The sequence below is a fragment of the Ursus maritimus genome, unplaced genomic scaffold (genome assembly GCF_017311325.1).
Source record: "Ursus maritimus isolate PB19 unplaced genomic scaffold, ASM1731132v1 scaffold_5, whole genome shotgun sequence".
NCBI lineage: Eukaryota > Metazoa > Chordata > Mammalia > Carnivora > Ursidae > Ursus > Ursus maritimus.
The window spans coordinates 56,445,276-56,468,322 of NW_024426663.1; the positions used below are offsets into that span (position 1 = coordinate 56,445,276).

General features: G+C 40.4%; 1 protein-coding gene across 1 annotated transcript in view; it reads left to right on the forward strand.

Moving 5' to 3' along the window:
• Positions 1–10,251, forward strand: part of SPOCK1 (SPARC (osteonectin), cwcv and kazal like domains proteoglycan 1) — a 266,304-nt gene extending 256,053 nt beyond the window's left edge. The window contains exons 8-10 of the mRNA XM_040622703.1: positions 3,552–3,614; positions 8,957–9,094; positions 9,566–10,251. Coding sequence (XP_040478637.1) covers positions 3,552–3,614; positions 8,957–9,094; positions 9,566–9,756 — 392 coding nt within the window. The 3' untranslated portion in view covers positions 9,757–10,251. The remainder of the gene's footprint in view (positions 1–3,551; positions 3,615–8,956; positions 9,095–9,565) is intronic.
• Positions 10,252–23,047: the final 12,796 nt, after the last annotated feature.

Genomic DNA, 23,047 nt, shown 5'->3' on the forward strand with positions numbered 1-23,047 from the left:
CACAGAGCAGGAAATGTAGGCATTGCAGAAGTGCACTCAGTGTCAAGTCCATGTGTCTGTTTATAGGACTACAAGATACATTCCTAAAAGCAGAATTACTGGCCATAGGATATGTGGATTTTAAGTGTTACTTCCAATAATATTGCACTAATTTTTACTCTTGCCAGGAATACCTAGTGTCATTTTTCGTGTGTTTTTAGGAATTTTCCCTAAATGGAGGACATTAGTACTGTTCTGGTCACGTGTATTGCAAGTATTTTTGTTCCCCCAAATTTGACTTGGTGCATTTTTGTTAGGAAGAAATTTTTCAATATAATAATGTGAAGTTTCTCCATCTTTTATGGGTTTTTGGAAACCATAAGGCTTACCTTAAGCTTAGAAAGGTATTTGGTACCATGAAATACTGAAGTAATTCTCTTGTATTTGTGTTTTCATCAGTACCTTTTGGTTGGTTGATTGGTGATATCACTTTAGATTTTTTCAGTGTGTGGTCAAGTAGGGTCCCAGCCCCTACCCCCACCCCTGGAGAGGGTTGTTCAGTTACCTTTCTGTCATTCATTGACTAACCCATCTTCCTCCTCGAATCTGAATGCTTCCTCTATTGTATATCAAACTTCTTCATGTATACCTGCCTATTCCCACACCCAGTGGAGCCACTCATCTTGCAGAATTTTTCTGGGTATTCTTGTGCTTATTGTTATAGGTCTTATTAATCTAGAGGGAATTGATAGCTATGTAACAGTGAATCCTTTGATTCTAGATCAGCATCTGTTAACCAATGGAGCTACATTTTTAAGTTTTGTTCTCACAGATGCTATACTTCCCTTGTATTTATCCTCCTTGTAAACGAAATTGATTTTTTTTCCTATTATGTTTCCTTGCTGGTGGTTGTTTCAGGATTGATTTTGTTCACAGCCACCTTACTAAGTCCTCCTTTTGTTTAATTGTTCGGACTGGTTTCCTTTGATTTTTCAGGTGTGCAATCATAGCCTCTGCAAAGTGTTGTTTTTAATCTCCTATCAGCTGGTACTTTCAAATCAGTGTTGAATCATAGCCACGTTCTTGTCTTAATAGAAATGCCCGGAGAGATCCACTACTGAGATGACTGTGGGCTTGAGTCCCTGTAACCTCCTGTGACTGTAGCCAGCGCTCAGGCTTCACGGAAGTAAGCAGAGCCTCAGGGCTAGCGCCTCCCGCAGAGCGTGACCACTGGGACCCTGAGAGTGAGGCTACTGCCTTTACCAAGGGACAGAGGCGGTCACTGCACCATGTGGCTGTCCCTGGGTGGGCCGTCCTTTGAGTAGCGGCTGGAGGAGGCCGGAACCGCCTCGCATGGCACACGATGGCCTCTAGGGAGGAGAAGTTGAGCCAAGTCTAATCAAAGTCAATTCGTTGTAGTTCTCGTTTCTCATTTTGTGCATTTCCCTCTTTTATTGAGTTCCCACCACCGCACTCCCTGACCCAGAGCCAGTCCTCAGAGTTGTTTGCGCTCCACGTTTCTTCATTATTTCCTGTTGATTAATGTGTGTACTCAAGGCTGACATTTTTCTCCAAGGCACTCTTTTAGCTGTACACCATCTGTGGTATTTTTACTGGATAAATGTGTAATTAAGGCTCTGAGTGCCTCTTAGACCCCCAGAAAATTTTGAGAGCACACTTTTTAATTTTCCCTGTGGTAGGATCGTTTGTTGACTGGTTTTGATATTTTTCCTGTTTGGGTTTTAGAACTTTTTTTCAAAAATTCTCCCTGGAATTATATTCCTTGAAATAACAAACACTTGAATATTTTTAAATATTGCTGTTTTGTTTTCTTTTAATACTGAAACAAAGATGCTGCTAAGTATAACTGTCTCAGAGCCAGAGCTCCTTGTCCTGCTATCTTAAACATGATTGTCCTAGCACTTGGTTTAGCTGTACAGTAATGGGAACCCACGTTAACTCTTTTCCCTTTGGAGGACATGAATTTCCTTGGACATGTCTTAGTTTGGCTCAGTCTGTACGTACCCTTTTCCTGGGGACACGTCATGCATTTTTAAGCTGTGGAATTAAAACTTTAAGTAGTCTTCTCGCATCAGTAACACGGACGTTACACCTGACTTCTGCTTCAGACACAACCTTCGATTCTTTCAGTGTTTGACTCTTTCTTTGTATCTGCACTGAGCTCTGCTCTCACAGACTTTTTCACTAGCATCCTTGACTACTTAGAGGGGTCTTTGGTAACTCTTGTCACCTGCTCAGCAGCCAAAGTTTTTTTCTGTTAGGATTCTTAACCTGGAGTTTGGTCTTGCTCTTGACTGTTTTTCTTGCAGCAGTTTCTAGTAGGTCTCAGCCTGATTCATGTTTCCTTGTTGAAAGAGAAGTAGAATTTTTTAAATAGCCGTGGGACAATTTGAGGAACTGACACGGTGTTATGTGAATGCAGGTGACTTGTGCTGTCTTGGAATAGTCTTTCAAATGCCTGTGGTTTCACACAAAGGAATAATGGTACCTACTTTGTAGGACTGTTGTAAGACAAAAAGTTCTAGGACATTTTCTAGTATGTGTGTCCTAGTAAATGCTAACCTTAATCTTCAAAGATGGAATTTGTCTTTTCCTTGCTTGTTTTCAGGTGGCATCTTTCTTCTATACTCAGAAAGCACCTTAAACCCAGAACTGAACAAAATTATTAGCTTTTCTCAAGGAACAAGTAGCAAAGCGGGGTAGTGTGTAATGCGCAGGGTAACAGATGCAAAGAGGTGCTCAGGTACTTACTCCAGGTCCCAAAGTTGCTTGGACAGAAGTAGTGTAAGGCCCTGGGGCACGCAGCCACAGGACGGATGTGCCCCGCCAAGTCAGGGTGACACTCAAGACGCTGAGACCATCTTGCTTTCAGCTCAGAATGGAGTAAGTTCTCGGGAGATAGGAGAACCGCACACTCCTATGCCCCCCACTGTATCAGGTGTTTCATAACTGAGGACCTGGAGGTGGAGAGCGAGACTTAAAGCATTCAGCTAGGAGGTGGCAGAGCCGGGAGTTAAGGTTTCCCTTTCTGTGGATCTTGGATCGCTTCATAGTTGTCCCCTGAGGCCTGTGCTATACTTTCCCGGGGCCGTGAGCCAGGAAGCCTAAAGTAGCCATTCTAATCCTCTTTCTCTCCTGCAGCAAGACCTGGGGTACATGAACGATCCGTCACCCTCCCTCTGGTTAGTTGCTCCGGGGTGTGCGTTCGGAACATTTGACCACTAGGAAGCTTTGATCCTGGTTCTCAGCTGATTAAAACGGCCATTACCAGATACCTAGTTGGCATTTGCCTCAGTGGAGAGTGGGCAGAAAAATTAGTATACAATGCAAGTAGCCCCCAAATACTGTTCAAGCACCTTGCGGTATAAGATTTTTTTTTTTTTAATTAGTAACACTATGGCCTGAATTTGTTTTGCTGTCTAATAACAGCATATGGAGTAATTCCAGTCCCAGGTGTGTCATTGTGTACATTTCACGTCAAGAGTGAAGCCAATCATTAGAGATTATGTCCCGCACCATCTGGAAACTGACTTTCATAAATTATTTTTTAGGTCTCCCTTGCCAGAATGAAATGAACAGGATTCAGAAGCTGAGCAAGGGGAAAAGCCTGTTGGGTAAGTACAATTTCTTGTCACTCGTTTAAACAACTAATTAAACCATCCATGTCTCTTGTAATATTGAGCCACAGCAATGGTTATTCAATTAGGTACCAGTGTTTCCTGAAAGAAAGGCCTCGCTTCATCTCCAGACAGCGGGCCAGAGGTAATCTGAGGATGGGGATCCCACACCATCTCTCCGCCCTCACTGGGTCTGTAAATTCCTGAATCACTCCCCAGATCAAGTTGTCCATTCGAGGAGGAAGATGAGCTGTCCCCTCTTCTGCATTTGTCAGATAGGGTTCAAAGACCTGAGGGTGCCTAAATGCATATCTTGGCTTCAAGGCCGTTCAGACAGTGTACGTTTCTCTCTCGGTCCGAATGTTACCTGTGTTTTTCCCGGACATGCCAATCTGTGGCTGAGGTACAGGTAACAAATGCTGGCTTGTTGAAGTTGCAGCCACGTGTCCTCTTCCTCCGGCACTCAGGGGGCGTCATGGCATTCAGACCCAGCCATTGCAGAGCGTGGTAAAGCTCATTTGTTGGCCGAAAAAGGAGTCGGTGTTGCTTTACTTGCTTTGTAAAAGGAGAGCTGACAGCTGCAATACAGTAATTCAGAATTACTCTTGGTAAGCAGGTGCGGTGCCTAAGCAGTTTGCCGTTTCAGACGTGTACCTATTTACTGGAGGAAATGGGCAAGTTTTCTGCAGACTGTCTGGCAGGTTGTCCTCGCTGCTTTTTGGGTCACCTCAGAGTAGCTAGATTCTCTCTCTTCCTTCTACTTTTATTCATTGGCTGGCCTCAGACGTCTTCACTTCTGATAATGCCCCCTGTTCAACTCCGAAAGAAGCTGACCTGTGTGGACCTAGGTTCTAGAAAGACCAAGGCATCTTTCTGGTGTGAAGGCAAACTGGCTGGCTGGCTACCTCCTCCCCTAGATCTGTCCAGGGCAAGGCTCATGCTCACTTCTCTGTGCAGGAGGTGCACGGGTAGTTCTAGAATTAGTATACATCTATTCTAAGAATTGTATTTTCATTTGCTGTGGAGACACTGAGACATTTATAAGGTACATAGTCTGAGATAAAACGTCTCCTCTTCCATTTTCCCTAGCTCACCGGAATGAAGTGCCTATCATGAATCCCACCTAGTTTTAAAACTGACTTAAGCACATCTCCCCGCACACGGAGATGACTCTGGTTGACTCATAAAAAATATTATTTAAGTCCCTTCAGGGGCATTTGAATTTAAAAAAATAAGCAACAATCCGTTATAATCACTGCCTACTTTGGGAAAATGGTGAGTCTATTACATTATAGATTTAGAGCACCACCTGCTTCTTACCAACCTGGAGGCTAAGCCCTGTGGTTTTCCAACTGCAGCTCAAGAAGAAGGATCGGTATTTCCCCAGCTTTATGGTAGTTCCTTTCCTTTGCAGACCTTGCTTGACAACCTCTCCTCTCTGCCTTTTGGTTATGGGAATTTTCTTTTCCTTCCTCCTGCTGTGCACTGGCTGAGATTGTGGGCACCACCTCCAACTCTCGCACCAATCAATCATTTAGGAATGGTTTTGCACGGTTATTCATTTGCTGAGAGTCTGGTCATCTTAGAATAGTGTGGTGAGCAGGGTGTTGCCACAATCAGCAGGATCTGAGGTTAAATCCAGTTCAAAGTAGTAAAATCGTTGCCTCCCATGCTACACTTCCTTCCAAAGACCTTTGTCTTCAAATCACTGTTACTACTCTGGTCATTGGGAAAATACTCCTGCCTTAGAAGATGAGCACGTAATTATGAAACAAACCAAAACTGAGAATCAGAGCATTCAAGTGTGAGGACAGAGGTATTCTCAAATCATAGGTTAAGTTTACTAACCCCGGACTTACTTACTAAAATATCACTGAAGGATTTACTGTACAGAAAAGAAACACTCCCAGGAGGAATTGTCTAGACTTAATTGTGGTAAAGAAGTAAGACATGCTACTAAATAAATATGACCTATAGAAATGTTCTATAGCAAGAAAGAATTAGAATTTCAGACTGTTGGGAGCAGTGAGAGTAAAAGGTGGTAAGCTTCTAGTTTAGAAAAGAAAATATTGTTGAATTTCCCACAGAGAAAGAGAGGCCTAACAGGAATATTGGGAATAGAAGATACACTTGATCATTTCAACGAAAGTCAGGGGGGAAAAGAAGAGCATGTGTATCTGTAGTAACTAACAATAACTGTAAATGGACCAAAACTGGTACTTTTAGAGAGTTAAACCATTCCACCAAAAATTAAAATTAAAAGACTTTTGTGAAAAGGAGTCTGTTTGGAATTCTAGAACCAAAGAGGGAGTATCCTATTGCTGAAATGTTCATTTTTTTCCTACCATATTATGATTATGGTATGCCTTTAAGAGAATTACAAGGAGGAATTGTCATACCTAATGAGACACATTAACATACCTCTTGAAACTTTGCTCAAGTAGACCAAAGAAATGAGTAACATTCATACATATGTATTCCTGTACATAAGCAGGGAACTTATCTTTTCAAACACACTGGAATATTTGTGTAGTTTTCTTTTGTGGCATAAGCCAATCACAGGTTAAAATCACTTGCTAGAACACAAGTAGAAACCAAAAATGAGATTTACACAAACCCCATACATGGTGGTGGGGGGGATATAATCAGAAAATTTTGTGTACCAAAATCAGAGGGAAGCAAAACTTAACTTACCTTCAGGTGCATTTATAAAATAAACCAAAACAGTAAATGTTCTAATTAATGCAAAGCGAAACATAGACAACTCTTTGGCAATAGGAAAGGCTCATATAAACTTGTGGTTTTCAAATTTCAGCATGTATTAGAATCACTTGCAGGCTTTATTAAAACAGTTTGGGGTGGGGCCCATATATTTGATGTTTCCAGGTGTAAACCAAACTCAGGAGTACATTAAAAGGATCATTTACCATGATCAAATGGGATTTAACCCTGGGATGCAAGGATGGTTCAAAACACATTACTAGAAGGTGGTGTCTGAATAGACCCAGAAAATACATTTGACAAAATTCAACATCCATTTATGATTTAAAAAACCTCAACACAAATTAAAAGGAACAAACCTCAAATACCACATACCTCATACTCTATGGTGAAAGGTTGAAAGCTTTTCTTCTAAGATTAAGACAAAGGTATCCACTCCAGTCAGGCAAGAAGAAGAAACAAAAGGCATCCAAGTAAAGGAAGATTTTCTTTGGTATGTTTTAACCAAGGAAGTGAAAGATTTATAGTTTTCAGTATAGATCTTTCACTTCCTTGGACACTGATGAAAGACAAATTGAAAGGAATCCCATGTTTGTGGATCAGAAGAGTTAAAATTGTTAAAATATCCACATTACCCAAAGCCATCTACAAAGTCATTGCTATACCTATCAAAAGTCCAACAGACTTTTTTGCAGAGGTAGGTAGAAACAACAGTCCTAAAATTCATACAGAAAGACCTCAAACACCCAAAGCAATCCTGAGAAAGAGCAAAGTAGGAGACATCACACTTCCTGATTTCAAGCTGTAGTCAACAAAATGGCATGTGGCATAAAAACAGAAAGACGAAGGGAACAGAATCAAGAGCCCCCAAATAAATTCATGTATATAAGGTCAACTAATATTTGGTAAGGGAGCCAAGAATACTCCCTGGAGAAAAGACAGTCTCTTAAATAAATGGTGCTAGGAAAATTGATTAAAAGAAAGATCTCAATTTTGATGAGTGGTATAAGATAAATTCAAATGTAAGAATGGAAACCATAAAACCCTTGAAAAAAAACATAGGGAAAAAGCTCCTTGACATGGGCCTTGGCAATGATTTTTTGGATGGGTCACCAGAAGCACCAACATTAAAGACACTTCTGAACAGCAAAATTATCAACAAAATGAAAAGAAAACCTACAGAATGAGAAAAAAATATCTGCAAACCATATATCTGAGAAGGGATTAATAGCCAAAACGTATAAAGAACTCACGCGATTCAACAGCAAAAAAGATGATTTACAGATGGGTAGAATATCTGAATAGACATTATTGTTTAAAGATTTGAGAGAGTAGGAGAGAACCTTCAAGCAGACTACACAGCACAGAGCCCGGTGCCGATTTGATTGCATCGCCCATGAGATCATGAGCGGAGCCGAAACCAAGAGTCAGACATTTAACTGAGACACCCAGGCACCCCAGAATGGACATTAGTCTAATAAAAATATACAGATGGCCAACAAGCCCATCAAAAGATGCTCTACATCATTAATCATTAGGGAAATGCAAATCAAAACCACAATGAGATACCGTCTCACACCTGTTACAGTGGCTGTCATCAAAGCTACAAGAGGTTGGTGAGGTCACAGAGAAAAGGGAAGCCTTGTGTGCTACTGATGGGAATGCAAACTGGTACAGCCACTATGGAAAGGAGTATGGAGGTTCACCAAAAACCTTAAAGTAGAACTACCATGTAATCCAGCAATTCCACTTCTCAGAATATGTCCCAAGGAAATAACATTTTATCAAAGAGGTATCTGCACCCCCATGTTCATGGCAGCGTTATTTACAATAGCCAAGACAGGGAAACAACTTCGGCGTCCATCAGTGGATGAACGCATAAAGAAATTATTGTCTGTGTGTGTATACACAATATTATACACCATAAAAGAGAAGGAAGTCCTGCCAGTTGTGACAACACGGAATGACCTTGAGGACAAGATGCTAGGTGAAATCCAACAGCGTATGGCTTCACCTGTATGCGGAACCTAAAACAACCACTCATAGGAAAAGACATCAGACTGGTGGTTACCTTAGGTAGGGGGAATTGGAGGACGGGTCAAAAGTTACAAACGTCCAGTTTTAGCACAAGTACGTACTAGGAATTTAATGTACAGCATGAGGACTACAGTCAACACTGCGGAATGGTACATAGCAAAGTTGTTAGTCAATTCTAAGAGTTCTCATCACAAAGGAAAGATGGACGTTAAACTTACTGCGGTAATCATTTCACAGCCTACGTAAGTCAAATTCTGCTGTACACTAGACATTGCCCAGTGCTGCATCTCAATCCTATGTCCATGAAACTGGGAAACCATTAAGAAGTTATTAATAAGAACAGTACCCATTCACATTTTAAAGGGAAAAATAAGAACTCACCCAAGACGGGATCCCGTCTCCCCTTGAGCCAATCCAGGACCCTGCAGATCTTGACTAAGTTATAACCAGCCACTCCATTCTCCCTGCTAGCTCTGCAGGAAATCCCGTCTGATGTGTTAAGCCTTCCTGTCTCTCTTGGGGGACATTAACCCTGATTATCTGTGCACACTGGGTTCAAATTGGACTTTCTCTTCCCTCAGGAGCATTCGTCCCTCGGTGTAACGAGGAGGGCTATTACAAAGCCACGCAGTGCCACGGCAGCACGGGCCAGTGCTGGTGTGTGGATAAATACGGCAACGAGCTGGCCGGCTCCAGGAAACAGGGCGCCGTGAGCTGTGGTGAGTAGGGCCTTCTGCGTCAGCCCCACCATGACCTCTGTTGACTGGCAGGTCTTGACTATAAAGATCCGGGCGGAAGAATCTCGAGACATATCTGTGGTCTGCAGTGAACCGGTTTACAGTGGAGACCCAGCGGCCTTGAAGTCCCACGGCAGTAGGTGAAGCTAGCTTTCTGCGTGGCAGGAACTCCCCCCTGACCAGGGGACTGGATCACGTTTTTTGACAGAGACTGATTTCGATAAACCTTCCAAGGTTCCACGCAAGACTGTAGGAGCATCTCCAGCCCTCTGGGGTTCACAGAGCTTGCGGTCCACGCCACGCAGACTAACCCCATCCAGACAGAGATGCTCCAATATTCAGAGAGGAGAATGCATGGTTTCTCCCTACTCTTGAGTCACATGAAAAGGAACCACCCCTGTGGTCCAGAGGTATAAGCAGCAACTAACCTCCCATCTTTTCTTCTTCTTTCAGAAGAGGAGCAGGAGACTTCAGGGGATTTTGGCAGTGGCGGCTCTGTGGTCCTGCTAGATGACCTAGAGGACGACCGGGAGCTGGGACCAAAGGACAAATTGGGGAAGCCGAGGGTGCACACCCGAGCCGTGACAGAGGATGATGAGGATGAGGACGACGACAAAGAGGATGAGGTGGGCTACATATGGTAGTCCCCACGAGGACGAGGACACGAGGTTTGCACAGAACTGCAAGTCACTTCCTACTCCTGCATTTGTATCTAAGACTCCACAGCACCAAGGCCTCTTCTCCATTGTTGCTCTCTGTACCCGACCCGAGGTTTGGAAGACCACTCCTTGTCCCCAGAGCGTTCTGGTCTTGCATACAGTTGTGTGGGAAGAAGGGTGTTGTGTTTTGTTTTTTAGACAGGGGAGCGGCTGGCTGAATTAGAGCCTCCTTCCCTCCCGTGAGATTTTTGCAATGAGCATGTGATGTATGTGGGATTCTGACAGAGCAGGGAGCCCCCACCTTGTAAACGTCCAAGATGCTTTTCGATTACCCACACCAGTGGTCATTCCAGCATGGTTCCCGGCCTTACGGTGTCTAAGTGCTTTTCTTGTGTCCTGTAGATGTCGTGGAAAACACACCACACTGTACTTTCTTCTGCCCTATCCCCACCGCCCCTTGTGTTAATAATTAAAAATTAGTTTTTCATATCACTCTATCTGGCTTCCTATAAACAACAGCCTTAATTCAGTCAAGAGTTCCTTTGGGGGAATTTTCTTTATGAACAATGGCGTCTGGATGCTTCTCTGTACGTGCATAACGATGTCTGTATGTACAGAGTAGACTACGTGTACAAGACACACACCACTCAGAAAAAGCGTTTCAGTATCTTCCAGAAAGTCATTTGAGAAACAATTATAAATTTGTCAGCTTGTCCAGACCTGGATCACAATTTCTGGAATAAGAAATTTGTATCAGAAGTCCTTTTTTTGCACTAAGAGTTAGCACTTGTAGCCTACGGGCTGAGGAGGCTCCTTTCCCTATGCATTAGCAGAGTGACTGGAAGCCCTTTGATTTAGATAAGCCTCTGTCCGCCTCACTCACTTTTCTTGCAGAAGCCATGAGACTCCCACCTGGGCAACTTCACAAGCCATCTTTTCATTTTCAGCTCAAGCCCTTCCCCCGCCACAGGGCTGCAGCGATCCCGTCTGCCGCAGGTTCTTACCTTCCCTATGACGCAAGGGCTTTTCCCAAGGCATGGATACATATCCCCTGCTCCCCGAGAAGACAATACCACAGTGTTCCTTAGCTGAAGAAAATTCAGGATTCTTAACCTCCTGTTTTGCTATTGCCCCATTTGTACCCACCAATCATAACGAGGGTCCACAAGCTGTACAGATTTTATACCACTCATCATTTCTTAAAAAAAAAATCCCAAAGGGAGGCCAAAAAGAACTTCATCATAGCACCTAGAAGCTGGGGTTGGATTTCTAAGAGCTACTCCATCCCCACCCCACCCCGCCCCCATCCCCACACCTGCACAAGTGTCGAGATGCTAATGAAGCAAGCCCTCCACCAGTGTTTCTTTTCCCTAAGTGAGCTCATGATTGATTAGTCTGTCTCCAAATTTGGTAGGGTCATCCTCTCTATCAAGCTGGCTCAGATATAAGTACCAAAGAATAGTCTTCAAAGTGGCCCCATTTAGTTCAGTACTTCAGACCCTTAAGCTCCTGCCCCACCTGGTTTCCAAGTACCTGGCGAGACCCCCCCCCCCCCCCCCGCCCCCGGCAAGGCTCTCTGCCCCACACTGGTCTATCTTCCCTTCCTCCTGAGCTCCAGCGTGTCCACAAGACAACCACATAAACTCAGGCAAAAAATACACCCTGCCAAACCCTGGTCATAGCGGCAGCTGACCAACTCCCTCCACCTCCAGTTGACCATTTCTTTGTACTTTACCAAGCTGCCTTCAAACCAGCATTTTCCAATCCTAGCACTGGCCATGGTGGCATCATTCCTAAACTTAGTCTCAGATGGGAAATGAACATACGTGATACAATCAACTTCTGGGCCTGACAGACACGGGTACCACCAGGACCCGAGGTAGAGAGAGAACGGAGGCGAGCTCTGTACTGGGACGACAAAACCATCACCTCTCTTTCGATTGTTTTTCCTCACTTGAACAAAACACTGAGATAGTAATTTAGACAACAGGTGCTTAATTGCCGCTAAATTAGAGTATATAAAAGAATCAAGACATATTAAAAAATTTCCGTTTAGACCATCAAAGTAAACCGTCGTTCCTGTCTCCTCTGAGCTTGGAAAAATGCACAGGAGAACAAATTAAAAGCGACAAATTGATTTCATTTAGAAAAACTTCCAGGAACAGAGAACCACTGATTCTAATTTGCCTAATTATCTTATGACAAGTATCAAATTAAGATGACACTTAAAGATTCTTAGCATTAACTTAATGATGGAGAAGAGTGGGCTCAGCAGTCAGTTCCCAGTAAGGTAACGAGATGCTCGTTTTCAAAGATACTCCAAGAAGATGTTTTGATTCATTAAAATATTAAATAAAAAGCCCTCCTAAGACTGGGACCCTAAATCAGTGGAGCACCACTAACACCACTTCTCATGCCTCACTTCGGCTGACAGCGTTAGATTTTTAAAGGGCTTTCCTACTTTTCACAAGTCCTAAAGATTCGATTTTCTAGTTACCTTATCCTTAGAGGTAGAATTTGTGATTTCCTCTTTCTGGGCAGGAGTCCTTTTGCTAGCGACTAAGTATACATAAAAATCTTAATTGAACAAAAATAATACCACGATAATCCATTCCCTTTTTTGAGACAGGTATTGAACTGAATCCTCATTCACTCATTTCTGGAAACTCTCTAGTAAATAGCTTTATTCTTATTCCACACATGGTTCTTTTATTTAATACAGTTTCCACCTTAAATCCCAGAATTTTCTTCCACCACGGTTACTTGTCTGTCATATTAATGTCTTTTTGTTTCCACAGATATTCGAGGCATGGGAATACCTTACTACTCAATCTGAGATTTTGTTATCACTTTCCCCTTCTTTATGCCCATTTCCCCACACCCAGCACTGAACGACTACATGTCTGTCCAGGTCTGCCCCTCTACTTTTCCCAGAATGCCATTCACACCTTCCCCCCCCCCACCTTGACCACATTGTACAGTAACATCTAAGAGCCCTTTCTACAGTGGGTGGTTTTGGTCTTTTTATACCTTTTTCTCAAAGTCACTGATGTCTGTCCCTGTTCAATGTGTAGCACTGTAATGAGAGCCCACCAAATCCTGAGTGTCATTTTGTTGTCCCTATTGTAGATGAAATAGTGATGTAGAAAAATCTAGTAAATTCTGAATGCTTTTCCACGTAGACTTCTCTGGAATGTGAACACGACTCTTTGGTTAATAGTAAATGCTTAACTGTAGTCCTGAGTAGGTGCATTTCTGTCTGTCTCAATAAATTTTGATTTGTCTGCAATATCTGAGCATCTGTATTTTCTTAGCATGCGTGTCATCTCACCAAGCCATGTCCATGCTCAATCTCCAGAGAGCAAACAGCATGAGCGGACAGAGGCTGCTGTCCGTGGCGGCGGAGGTAGGCCTGCCGGTGGTCCAGCCAGTCCTGACCCTCCCAGCACACCCCGTGCCCACGCAGTCTAGAACCCCATCGCCCAACCCCTATTTTTGCTGCCTTCGTCTCCTTGAGGCTTCCACATTGTTACTTCGATTTTACCAATCAGATTTCACTGCTGTCAGCCTGTTGACAACCGAAGCTTTTCCCGTTCTGCCTATTCTTTCCCTCCTGTTATTCTCCAATTCACGCCCCCTCCAAAAAAAAAAAAGGTAAAGAAAGAAAGAAAGAAATCCTCCTTTATAGGGGATTCTGAGTTTTCCTCAGTTCGTGGATTAACACACCAGAGGCTTGTCAAACATCAGAAAGCACCCAAATTGGAACAGGAATTATTTCCTGTCCAGCTTTATCCACTTTTGGGTCAGTGTGCCTATGACTTAATTATACCCTGAGTGAGTAATTTCACCAAAAGCTGAGGTAGACACTGTCTTATGAATAATTCTGTTCCTTTACCCCATGGAGTAGATTTTACAGACAATTTAGAGATTGACAGTTCAGCGAAAGGTGCTTCACAAGTCCACGAAATAACTAATGTCAAGAGAACAATGACCACTAGGAAGCCTCCAGGGTAGTTACAGGATACATTAAAGAAAAGTTGGCATCTGTGGATACTCTCCAAATTCATCTCAAATCAGCACTGTTGTGCAGGTCAGCTGTCACACTTCTCCAGCGTGACTCCACGGATGCCACGCGGGTTCATTTAAAGCTCAGGACCGAACGAAGGAGAACCGGAAGCCAGGGTTTGTAAGCAAAAAGGTCATGGTACCTTCTCACAATGCTCGCTCATTTGTAAGATTTGCTTGAACAAACTGATTCAAGGAAAGAGGACGATTTTAAAATGTATTCGCTCTGCAAGTCTTTCTAGATTTATCAGCAGATTTATAGATTTATAAATGAACATATGTTGGACTGATGAATGCCACTACGGGCAGGCACCACACTGAGTTCTAGGAATATATATGTGAATAAAATGTCGTCATGGCTCTGAAGTTACCTCCTTGATAACTTCTCTGGCTCACTTCTCTTTGACTTTACCCGCTTTCTCTGGACAGTATTATGTATTCCACTGGTTTCACCCATCTCCTCTCCTCTGAGAAGCCCCCAATCTCTAGCTTGCGTGGACGTTTTGACTCCCACTCCATTCTGAGGCCTCACCTGCCATTCACATAATTCTACCTGAATTTCCCACTGATAACTCCATTTCAAACCTTAAGAAATGAAAATGATCAAATGAAACATTAGCGTGAATATGCCTATGGCAGGACGAGTCGGCATGGCTGTTCAAACAAACGTGGGCCATAAAGGAAAGGGTTGATAAATTTTTTCTATCTAAATTAAGAACATCATAAACAAACTGAAAAGATAAACAAGACACCAAAGAAGATATTGGTGACATAAAACAGATGAAGGATTAGGATGTAATTTTTTTTAAGCTCCTAAATCCGTAAGAGAAAGCCAGCCCAACAGACTAATGGGAAAAAGATAAAAACCAGCAGTTCACAGAAGACAAATGGCGAGGACCCCATGCCCAACCTCAATGATGATCAGACACAAATTAAAGCAAGGATCTATCATTTCTCACTCAAAAAAAATCATGTCAAGTGTTGATGAGAAGAACACTTGCTCACTATACAGTCAGAACACCCACATGGAGGGCAGTTTGGCAACGGCTAACAAAACAAGAATACATATCGTACGACCCAGGAATTCCACTTTTCGGTAACTACTACTAGAGGGGGGAACATCACATAATTTACAAAGAACATGGAAATGTATATCCACTGCAACATCACTGATAGAACAGGCAAACTGGGACAAAACCCAGCATCCATCAATGGGCACACTGGCGACTCTATTCTGGAATACGATGCAACAGTCAGAAAGAAGGACGTAATTCATACACACTGAGTTAGCAAAACTTCTGCACTATCAGTTGTGTGAAGGAAAAAACTGGGGGCATGTACAATACAGACTATGTTAGCTAACTAAAAGGCAATATTGCAGGTGTGCAGGAGTACAGTACTAGGCCTGAAAGGACACACACTAAGCTGGCAGCAGGGGTGACTTCTAAGCGCAGGACTGGGATTGTGTCTGTAGCCAACAGGGGCATCGGCCTCATCTCCATGTTTCACTATTTTTTTTTTAAATAACAAAACCAATAGACTATAATGTCTTAGGTCATTTAGAAGTTTAATAATTTAAAAATAATTCATCAGCTTCCTCGTCAGTTTCTCCCCCTACATATCCTGACTTCAGGAATGGCACCCCCATCTCTGACCTTCTCTCCCAACCTGCACTATGTCACTACATTCTGTCTGTTCATCTTTCTAAATACCTTTTCATCTCTTTATCACCACCGCTGTCAGGATTCTGACCACCATCATCTTTCTCAATCTTACTAGAAATTTTTTAACCAGTGACTCTGCTTTTATCCTTACCCAGCTCCAATCTACCCAGGGTGCTGCTGCTGCCAGAGTAGTTCATTCTAAAGGAAAATATGATCATGCCACTGCCCTACTTAATTTTTAAGGTTTCCCCTCACTTTCAAGACGTAATATAAACTACTTGACTTGGCAAACAAGCTCCTTTGTAATCGATTCTTTTGTATTTCTTTGTCCCCTTGCATTCCTCACTTCTCAAATTCTTTTTTTCCCAAGCATTTCCACCCTTCTCAACCTTCAGCCTGTTTTCTTGACAGTTCCTTTACCTGGAATGCCCAGGGGACTCAGATGGATTACTGCTCCTCTGGGAACATTTCTCAGTTGCTCCCAGAAGAACCGGGTATTATTCCTCTTTTCCTCTAGCACCCTGAGTATCTCCAATATAGTGCCTGTGTCATATCCAATTTTCTCATCAAGTATGAACTGTTTAAAAGCAAGAGATGGAACCCTCTTCCATCGCTGGTGGGAATGCGAACTGGTGCAACCACCCTGGAAAACAGTATGGAGGTTCCTCAAAAAGTTAAAAATAGAGCTACCCTATGACCCAGCAATTGCACTACTAGGTATTTATCCAGAGGACACAAAAATGGTGATTTGAAGGGGCACCTGCTGCCCAATGTTTAGAACAAGTCCACAATAGCCAGAATATGTGAAGAGCCCAGATGTCCATCAACAGATGAACAAAGAAGATGTGGTGTGTACACACACACGTATATATGTATGTGTGTATATATATATATATACACACATACATATATACGTACATATATACATACATACAATACATACAATGGAATATTACTCAGCCATAAAAAGGAATGAAATATCTTGCCATTTGCAAAGACATGGATGAAACTAGAGGGGATTATGCTAAGGGAAATAAGTCAGTCAAAGAAGGACAAATACCATATGATTTCACTCATATGTGGAATTTGAGGAACAAAACAAACATGATCCTAGGAGAAGAGAAGGAAAAACTGAAAAAGATAAAAACAGAGAGGGAGGCAAACCAGAAGAGACTCTTAACTATGGGAAACAAACTGAGGGTTGATGGAAAGGAGGTGGGTTGGGGGATGGGGTGATTCAGTGATGGACATTAAGGAGCACCCTTGATGTAATGAGCACTGGATATTACATGCAAATGATGAATCACTAAATTCTACCCCTGAAACGAATAATAATAATTAAAAAAAGCAAGAGATGGAGCAAAATGACAGAATAAGAAGCTCCAAGTCTTCATTCTCCCACAAAAACATTTAAAAACACCCATAACTAAGATAAATTAATAAAGTCTCTGGAAAAAAGTTAAAATTCTGCAGCATCCAAGGGAACATCCAATCAACAAAAAGCCACGTTCAAAATGGTGGGACATTCCATGGTGTTTTTGCTTTCCCAAGACCACTCTCTTCCCAGTGCAGCATGGTCTCAGTCTATTGCAGGTGGCAGCCCAATTCCCAATTCCATAAAGCACAAAGAGAAGAAAAAACATTTTTTTCCCAATATTCTAACCTGTCTGGAGGCTGCCTAAAGGACTGGTCTCTGGGTTACCTAACTCAAATTCCAGACACAGAGAAACAGCAGGCATTGCTCATGAAAGATGCAGAGGGATTACAGACCCGCAGATGCCTAGGACAAGAGATTATGGGTAAAGGCAGACAATAAACTATCTATGGCTCCGAAGAAAAGTTGAAACGAGACTCTTTGGGAAATCAAGACAGTCAAAACCAGCTATGTACATGGGAGAGGGGGAGTCACACACAGGTCCAGGAAAGATGTACAGTGACGCAAGATGCATGAGAAAACCTTACATTTTCACCTTGGGCTGATCCCAAACTTTAGACACACCCAGTTAATTAGTGACGGACTGCACTGGCACAGAGCTAGTCTTCAAAGACTGACAGAGATGGTTGTTTTTCTCAAATGCCCTAATTAAAAAAAAAAAAAAAAAAAAGGCCACAAGGGCTTTCAAGGCCCTTTCAAAGGAAGGCCCATAAGCCATCAAGGCCCATTCAAAGGAAGAAAACAAAGTGGCAGAAATTGTTCCTGGGGGAGCAAAGGCAATGGACTTACATGACAGAGGATTTAAAACAACTTCACAAATATGCTTGAATAGCTAGAAGAAAACATGAACAAAAGATTATGAAAATCAGGAAAATGGCAAATGAACAAGGGAAAATTATTTTAAAAATACCCAAATAGAAACTATGGAGCTGAAAAATAACAGTAACTAAATACAAAAATTTCACTGGAAGAGTTTTAACAGATCTGGACAGGCAGGAAAAAAAATCATTGAACTTGAAGATAAGACTTGAAATTAACAAGTCTGATGAACAAAAAGAAGAAAAATGAAGAAAAGCCAACAGAGCCAAAGGGATTTCTGGAACTCTGTAAAGTTGAACAATATATATAGTATGGTAATCTCAGAAGGAGAAGACAGAAAACTGTAGAGAGATTATTTGAAGAAATAATGCCTAAAAATGTCTGAATTGAGGAAAGCATGGATTTACATATCCAAGCAGCTCAGTAATGGGAAGTGTGATAAATTTAAAAAGAGAAACACACCAAGATACATTATAATCAAATTTTTGAAAGTCAAAGCCAAAGAGAGTATCTTGAAGGAAAAAGAGAAAAGGGACTCATCACATACAAGGGATCTTTAGTAAGATTACTAGCAGATTTTTCAGCAGCAACTTTGGAGGCCAGAAAGCAGTGTCACAAAATTATTTAAAGTTTTGAAAGAAAGAAAATAAAACCTCATCACCCAAGAATTCCTTAACTGGTAAAAATGTTCTTCAAAAATGAGGAAGAAATTAAGGTACTCTCAGATGAAAACTGAGGGGGTTCATTACCACTAGACCTGTCCTACAAGAAATGTTGACTGGAGTCCCTCAGGTTGACACGAAAAGAATGCTAGGAAGTAACCTAAACAATATGAAGATATAAGATTCTCTGGCAAAGGTAAATATATGGGCAAATGTTTCTTAAAAGTATTGTTGTAATTCTGGTTTGTAACACTTTTTATTTTCTAAAGGATTTAAAAGACAAATGCATAAGAAGTCATTATAAAGCTATGATAATGGGTGTCTAATATATAATTTGTGACATTAATAACAGAAAAGGGAGGGATGGAGCTATAGAGATTTTGTATGTAACTAAAGTTAAGTTGTTATCAATTTAAAATAGATTTTCATGACCTTATTAGGATGTTATATATACTCCCTGTGTTGACTACAAAATATTTGTAGAATATTCACAAAAGGAATCGAGGTGAGAATCAAGATGTATCATCATAAAAATAAAATCAACTAAATACAAAGGAAGGCAGTAATGGAGGAAAGTAAGCATAAAAAAAGCTACAGGACATGCAGAAAACAAAATTTCAAGAGTAAGTCTTTCTCCATCAGTAATTACTTTAAGTTGCCAATGGATTAAACTCCTCAGTCAAAAGGCATAGATTATTAGCAGAATGGATAAAAAAACAACAGTAATGACAAAATATGTCCAACTATTGGATATCTACAAAAGACTCACTGGAGATATTTAGACAAAAATAGTTTGAAATTGAAAAAACGGGAAAATACAGTCCATAAAAACAGTAACCAAAAGAGAACGATGGTGGCTACACACATCTAAGAGACAAAGAATGTCATCAGAGAGTGATGAAAGGCTTAATTCGCCAAAACATCCAACAATTATAGGCCTACAGATACCAAAAATCACAGCACCAAAATAAATGAAAAATATTGGCATACTTGAAAGGAGAAATAAGTAAAATAAATAGAGACTTCAGCAGCTTACTTTGAATAATAGATAAAATCAGACAGAGTATCAGGTAGAGAGGACTTGTGCAACACTATAAGCCAACTGGACCTAAAAGACACGTGCAGAAAACTTTACCCAACAGCAGGAAAATCTACAATTTCCTTACACATAAACATGCTCCAGGATAGACCACATATGAAGATGCAAAACAAGTTTTATTGTTTTAAGACTTTAAACGGGATAAATTTTAAAAGAGTGAAATCATACAAAGTATCTTTTCGTATCACATAAAATGAAAATAGAAATCAGTAACAAAAAGAAAACCAGAAAATTTAAAAAAATATGTGAAATTAAACAATACGCTCCTAAGGAACCAATGAATCAAATAAAAAAATTACAAAGGAAATTAGGAAATACCTTGACACATATGAAAATGAAAACATACCAAACTTTACAGGGTGCAATGACAGTAGGGCTAAGAGTGCAAATTATAGCTCTAAATGCTGGTATTATTGACCAAAAGATCTTGAATCAACAACCTAAGTTTACAGTTTCAGAAGCTAGAAGAACAACAAAGTAAACCCAAAGCTAGCAGATGGAAGGAAATAGAACACTACATCAAAAACTAATGATGTACTATACAGTGGATAACTGAACCTAAATAAATACAATTAATTAAAAAATAGAACCAATATAAATAAAATAAAGAACAAAAATACAGACTATCAACAAAAACAAAAACATTTCAAAAAGATTAACACAACTAACAAAATTTAGTTAAACTGGCTAAGGAAAAAAAAGACTCAAATTACTAAAATTAGAAATGGAAGTAGGGGATATTACTTAGGGAAATAAACCCTTGCATACATGGTTAAATGATTTTATAGAAATAAGATGTATTATAAGAGAGTTGTGAACAATTGTACACCAACAATTGAATAACTTAGATGAAATAGACAAATTCCTAGAAACACAGAACTTCCCATGACTGAATCATCAAGAAACAGAAAATCTGAATGAACCTCTAACAAGCAAGGATATTGACTCAGAAATCAAAACTCTCCCAACAGAGAAAAGCTCTGGATCACACGGATGCACTGGTGAATTTCACCCAAAATTTAAGGAAAAGTTAGCATCTTTCCTTTTCAAATTCTTCTCAAAACATGAAAGAGGAGGGAACACTTCTTAACCCAGGCTATGAGGCAAGCATTACCCTGATACCAAAGCCAGACAAAGACGCTACAAGAAAACTATAGACAATATGCCTTACAGCTATTCATGTAAAAATCCTCAAAAGAATATTAGCAAACTAAATTCAGAAACATATTAAAGATTTATAAACCATGACCAAGCCATTTATCTCTTAAATCCAAGATGTTCCACCCTATAAAAATCAATCAACATAATGTACCACATTAACAGAATAAAGGAAAAACAATCACATGATCATTTCAAATGACACAGAAAAATATCGACGAAATTTAACACTTTTTTTAAAACACAGTCTATAAGAATAGAAGGAAACTATCTCAACATAATAAAGTTCACATATGAAAATCCCACAGCTCCCATCAGACTCAATGATGAAAGACAATGCTTTTAGCTTATAATCATAAACAAGACAAAGATGTCCACTTTCACTACTCCTCTTCAACACAGTATTGGAAGTACTAACCAGAGCAATTAGGCATGGGAAATTAACTAAAGACAACCAAATAGGAAAGAAAGAAGTAAAATTCTGTTTGCTGATGATATGATCTTAAATGCAGAAAACCTTAGAATATCCACAAGAAGAATTTAGGATATAATAATTCGAGGGAAATGTAGAACACAAAATCAACCCACAAAAACCAGCTGTGTTTTTACACACTAGCGATGAACAGCTTGAAAAGGAAATTAACAATTTCATCTACAAGAGCATCAAAAAGAATAAAATACATAGGAATAAACTTATCCAAGGAGCAAAGACTTGCATACTGAAAGCTACAAAACATTGCCAAAAAAACATTAAAGAAGACATAAGAGAAAAACACTCAGTGCTCATGGATTGAATACTTAATATAGTTAAGATGTCATTATTACCCAAAGTGACCTAGAGATTCAAAACAATCCATACCAGCATCCCAAAGATGGTGGGGTTGTATTTTTTTTTCCAGCAACAGATAAATCTATTCCAAATTTACATGGAATCTCAGAAGACTCTGAATAGCCAAAACAATCTTGAAAAAGAAACAAACTGGATTTACACTTCCTCATTTTAAAACGTATTACAATGCCATGAGAATCAAAATAATGTGACACATATATAGACAAATGGAATAGAATACAAAGCCCAGAAATAAACCCTTGCATATATGGTTAAGTGATTTCCTCTGAGGATGCCAATATTATTCAATGGGGAAAGAACAATCTTTTATACAAATGGTGATGGGAAAATTGGATATCAAAATAACAAAGTTGGGTCATTTCCTTACACCATGTACAAATATTATCTCAAAATAGATCAAAAACCTAAATGTAAGAGCTAAACCCATAAAACCCTTAAGAGAAAACAGAAGAGGAAAATTTCATAGCATTGGATTTGGCAGCGATTTCTTGAACATGACACCAAAAGGCACAGACAACAAGAAAAACAACAGATAAAAGGGACTTCATCAAAACTGAACGCTTCTGTGCACCAAGTGATACTATCAACAGAGTGAAAAGGCAACCCACGGAGTGGGAAAAGTATTTTCAATCATATATCTGATGAGGGATTAATATCCAAAAGATAAGAAGAACACCTACAGTTCAACAACAAAACAACAAAGAACCCAATCGTAAAAAAGGGCAAAGGACTTGAACAGGCATTTTTCCAAAGAATATATACAAATGACCCATAAGCGTATGCAAATGTGCCCAACATCATGAATCATTAGGGAAATGCAAGTCAAAACCACAATGACATATCACTTCAAACCATTAAGGATGGCCATTATAAACAACAATAATACATATTGGCCAAAAGGTGAAGGAACTGGAAGGTGGGGATGTAAAATACTGCAGCCACTGGGAAAGATGGTACAGTAGTTCTCCAAAACCAGGAACCACAGCCTTACCACACGCTCCAGCAATTTCACTCCTAGGTATATACCCCAAAAATTGCAACCAGAGATTTGAACAGATCATTGTGCAACAACACTCAGAGGAGCATTATTCACAAAATCCTAATGTCCACCAACGGATGAATGGATAAAGAGAATGTGAAAATTCTGATACATGCTGCAGCTTGGATGGAGCTTGAAAACGTTACACTACATGAAACAAACCACACACAAAAGGACAAATATTATAGGATTCCACTTATATGAGGTACCTAGAATAGTCAAATTCATAGAGAAAGTAGACTAGAGGTTACCAGGGACTGGGGGAGGGGATGGAAGTGCTTGACTGATGGAGAGCTTCAGTTTTGGATGATGAAAAAGTTCCGGAGATGGTGGGTGGTGATGGTTGCAAAACAATATCGATATACTTAATTCCACTGAATTGTACACTTAAAAATGGTCACAACACTAAATTTTATGTTACGTATTTTTACTACAGTAAAAAAATAAAGCAGGAGATGTCCTATCCTCTCATTCTTCAGTGCCCA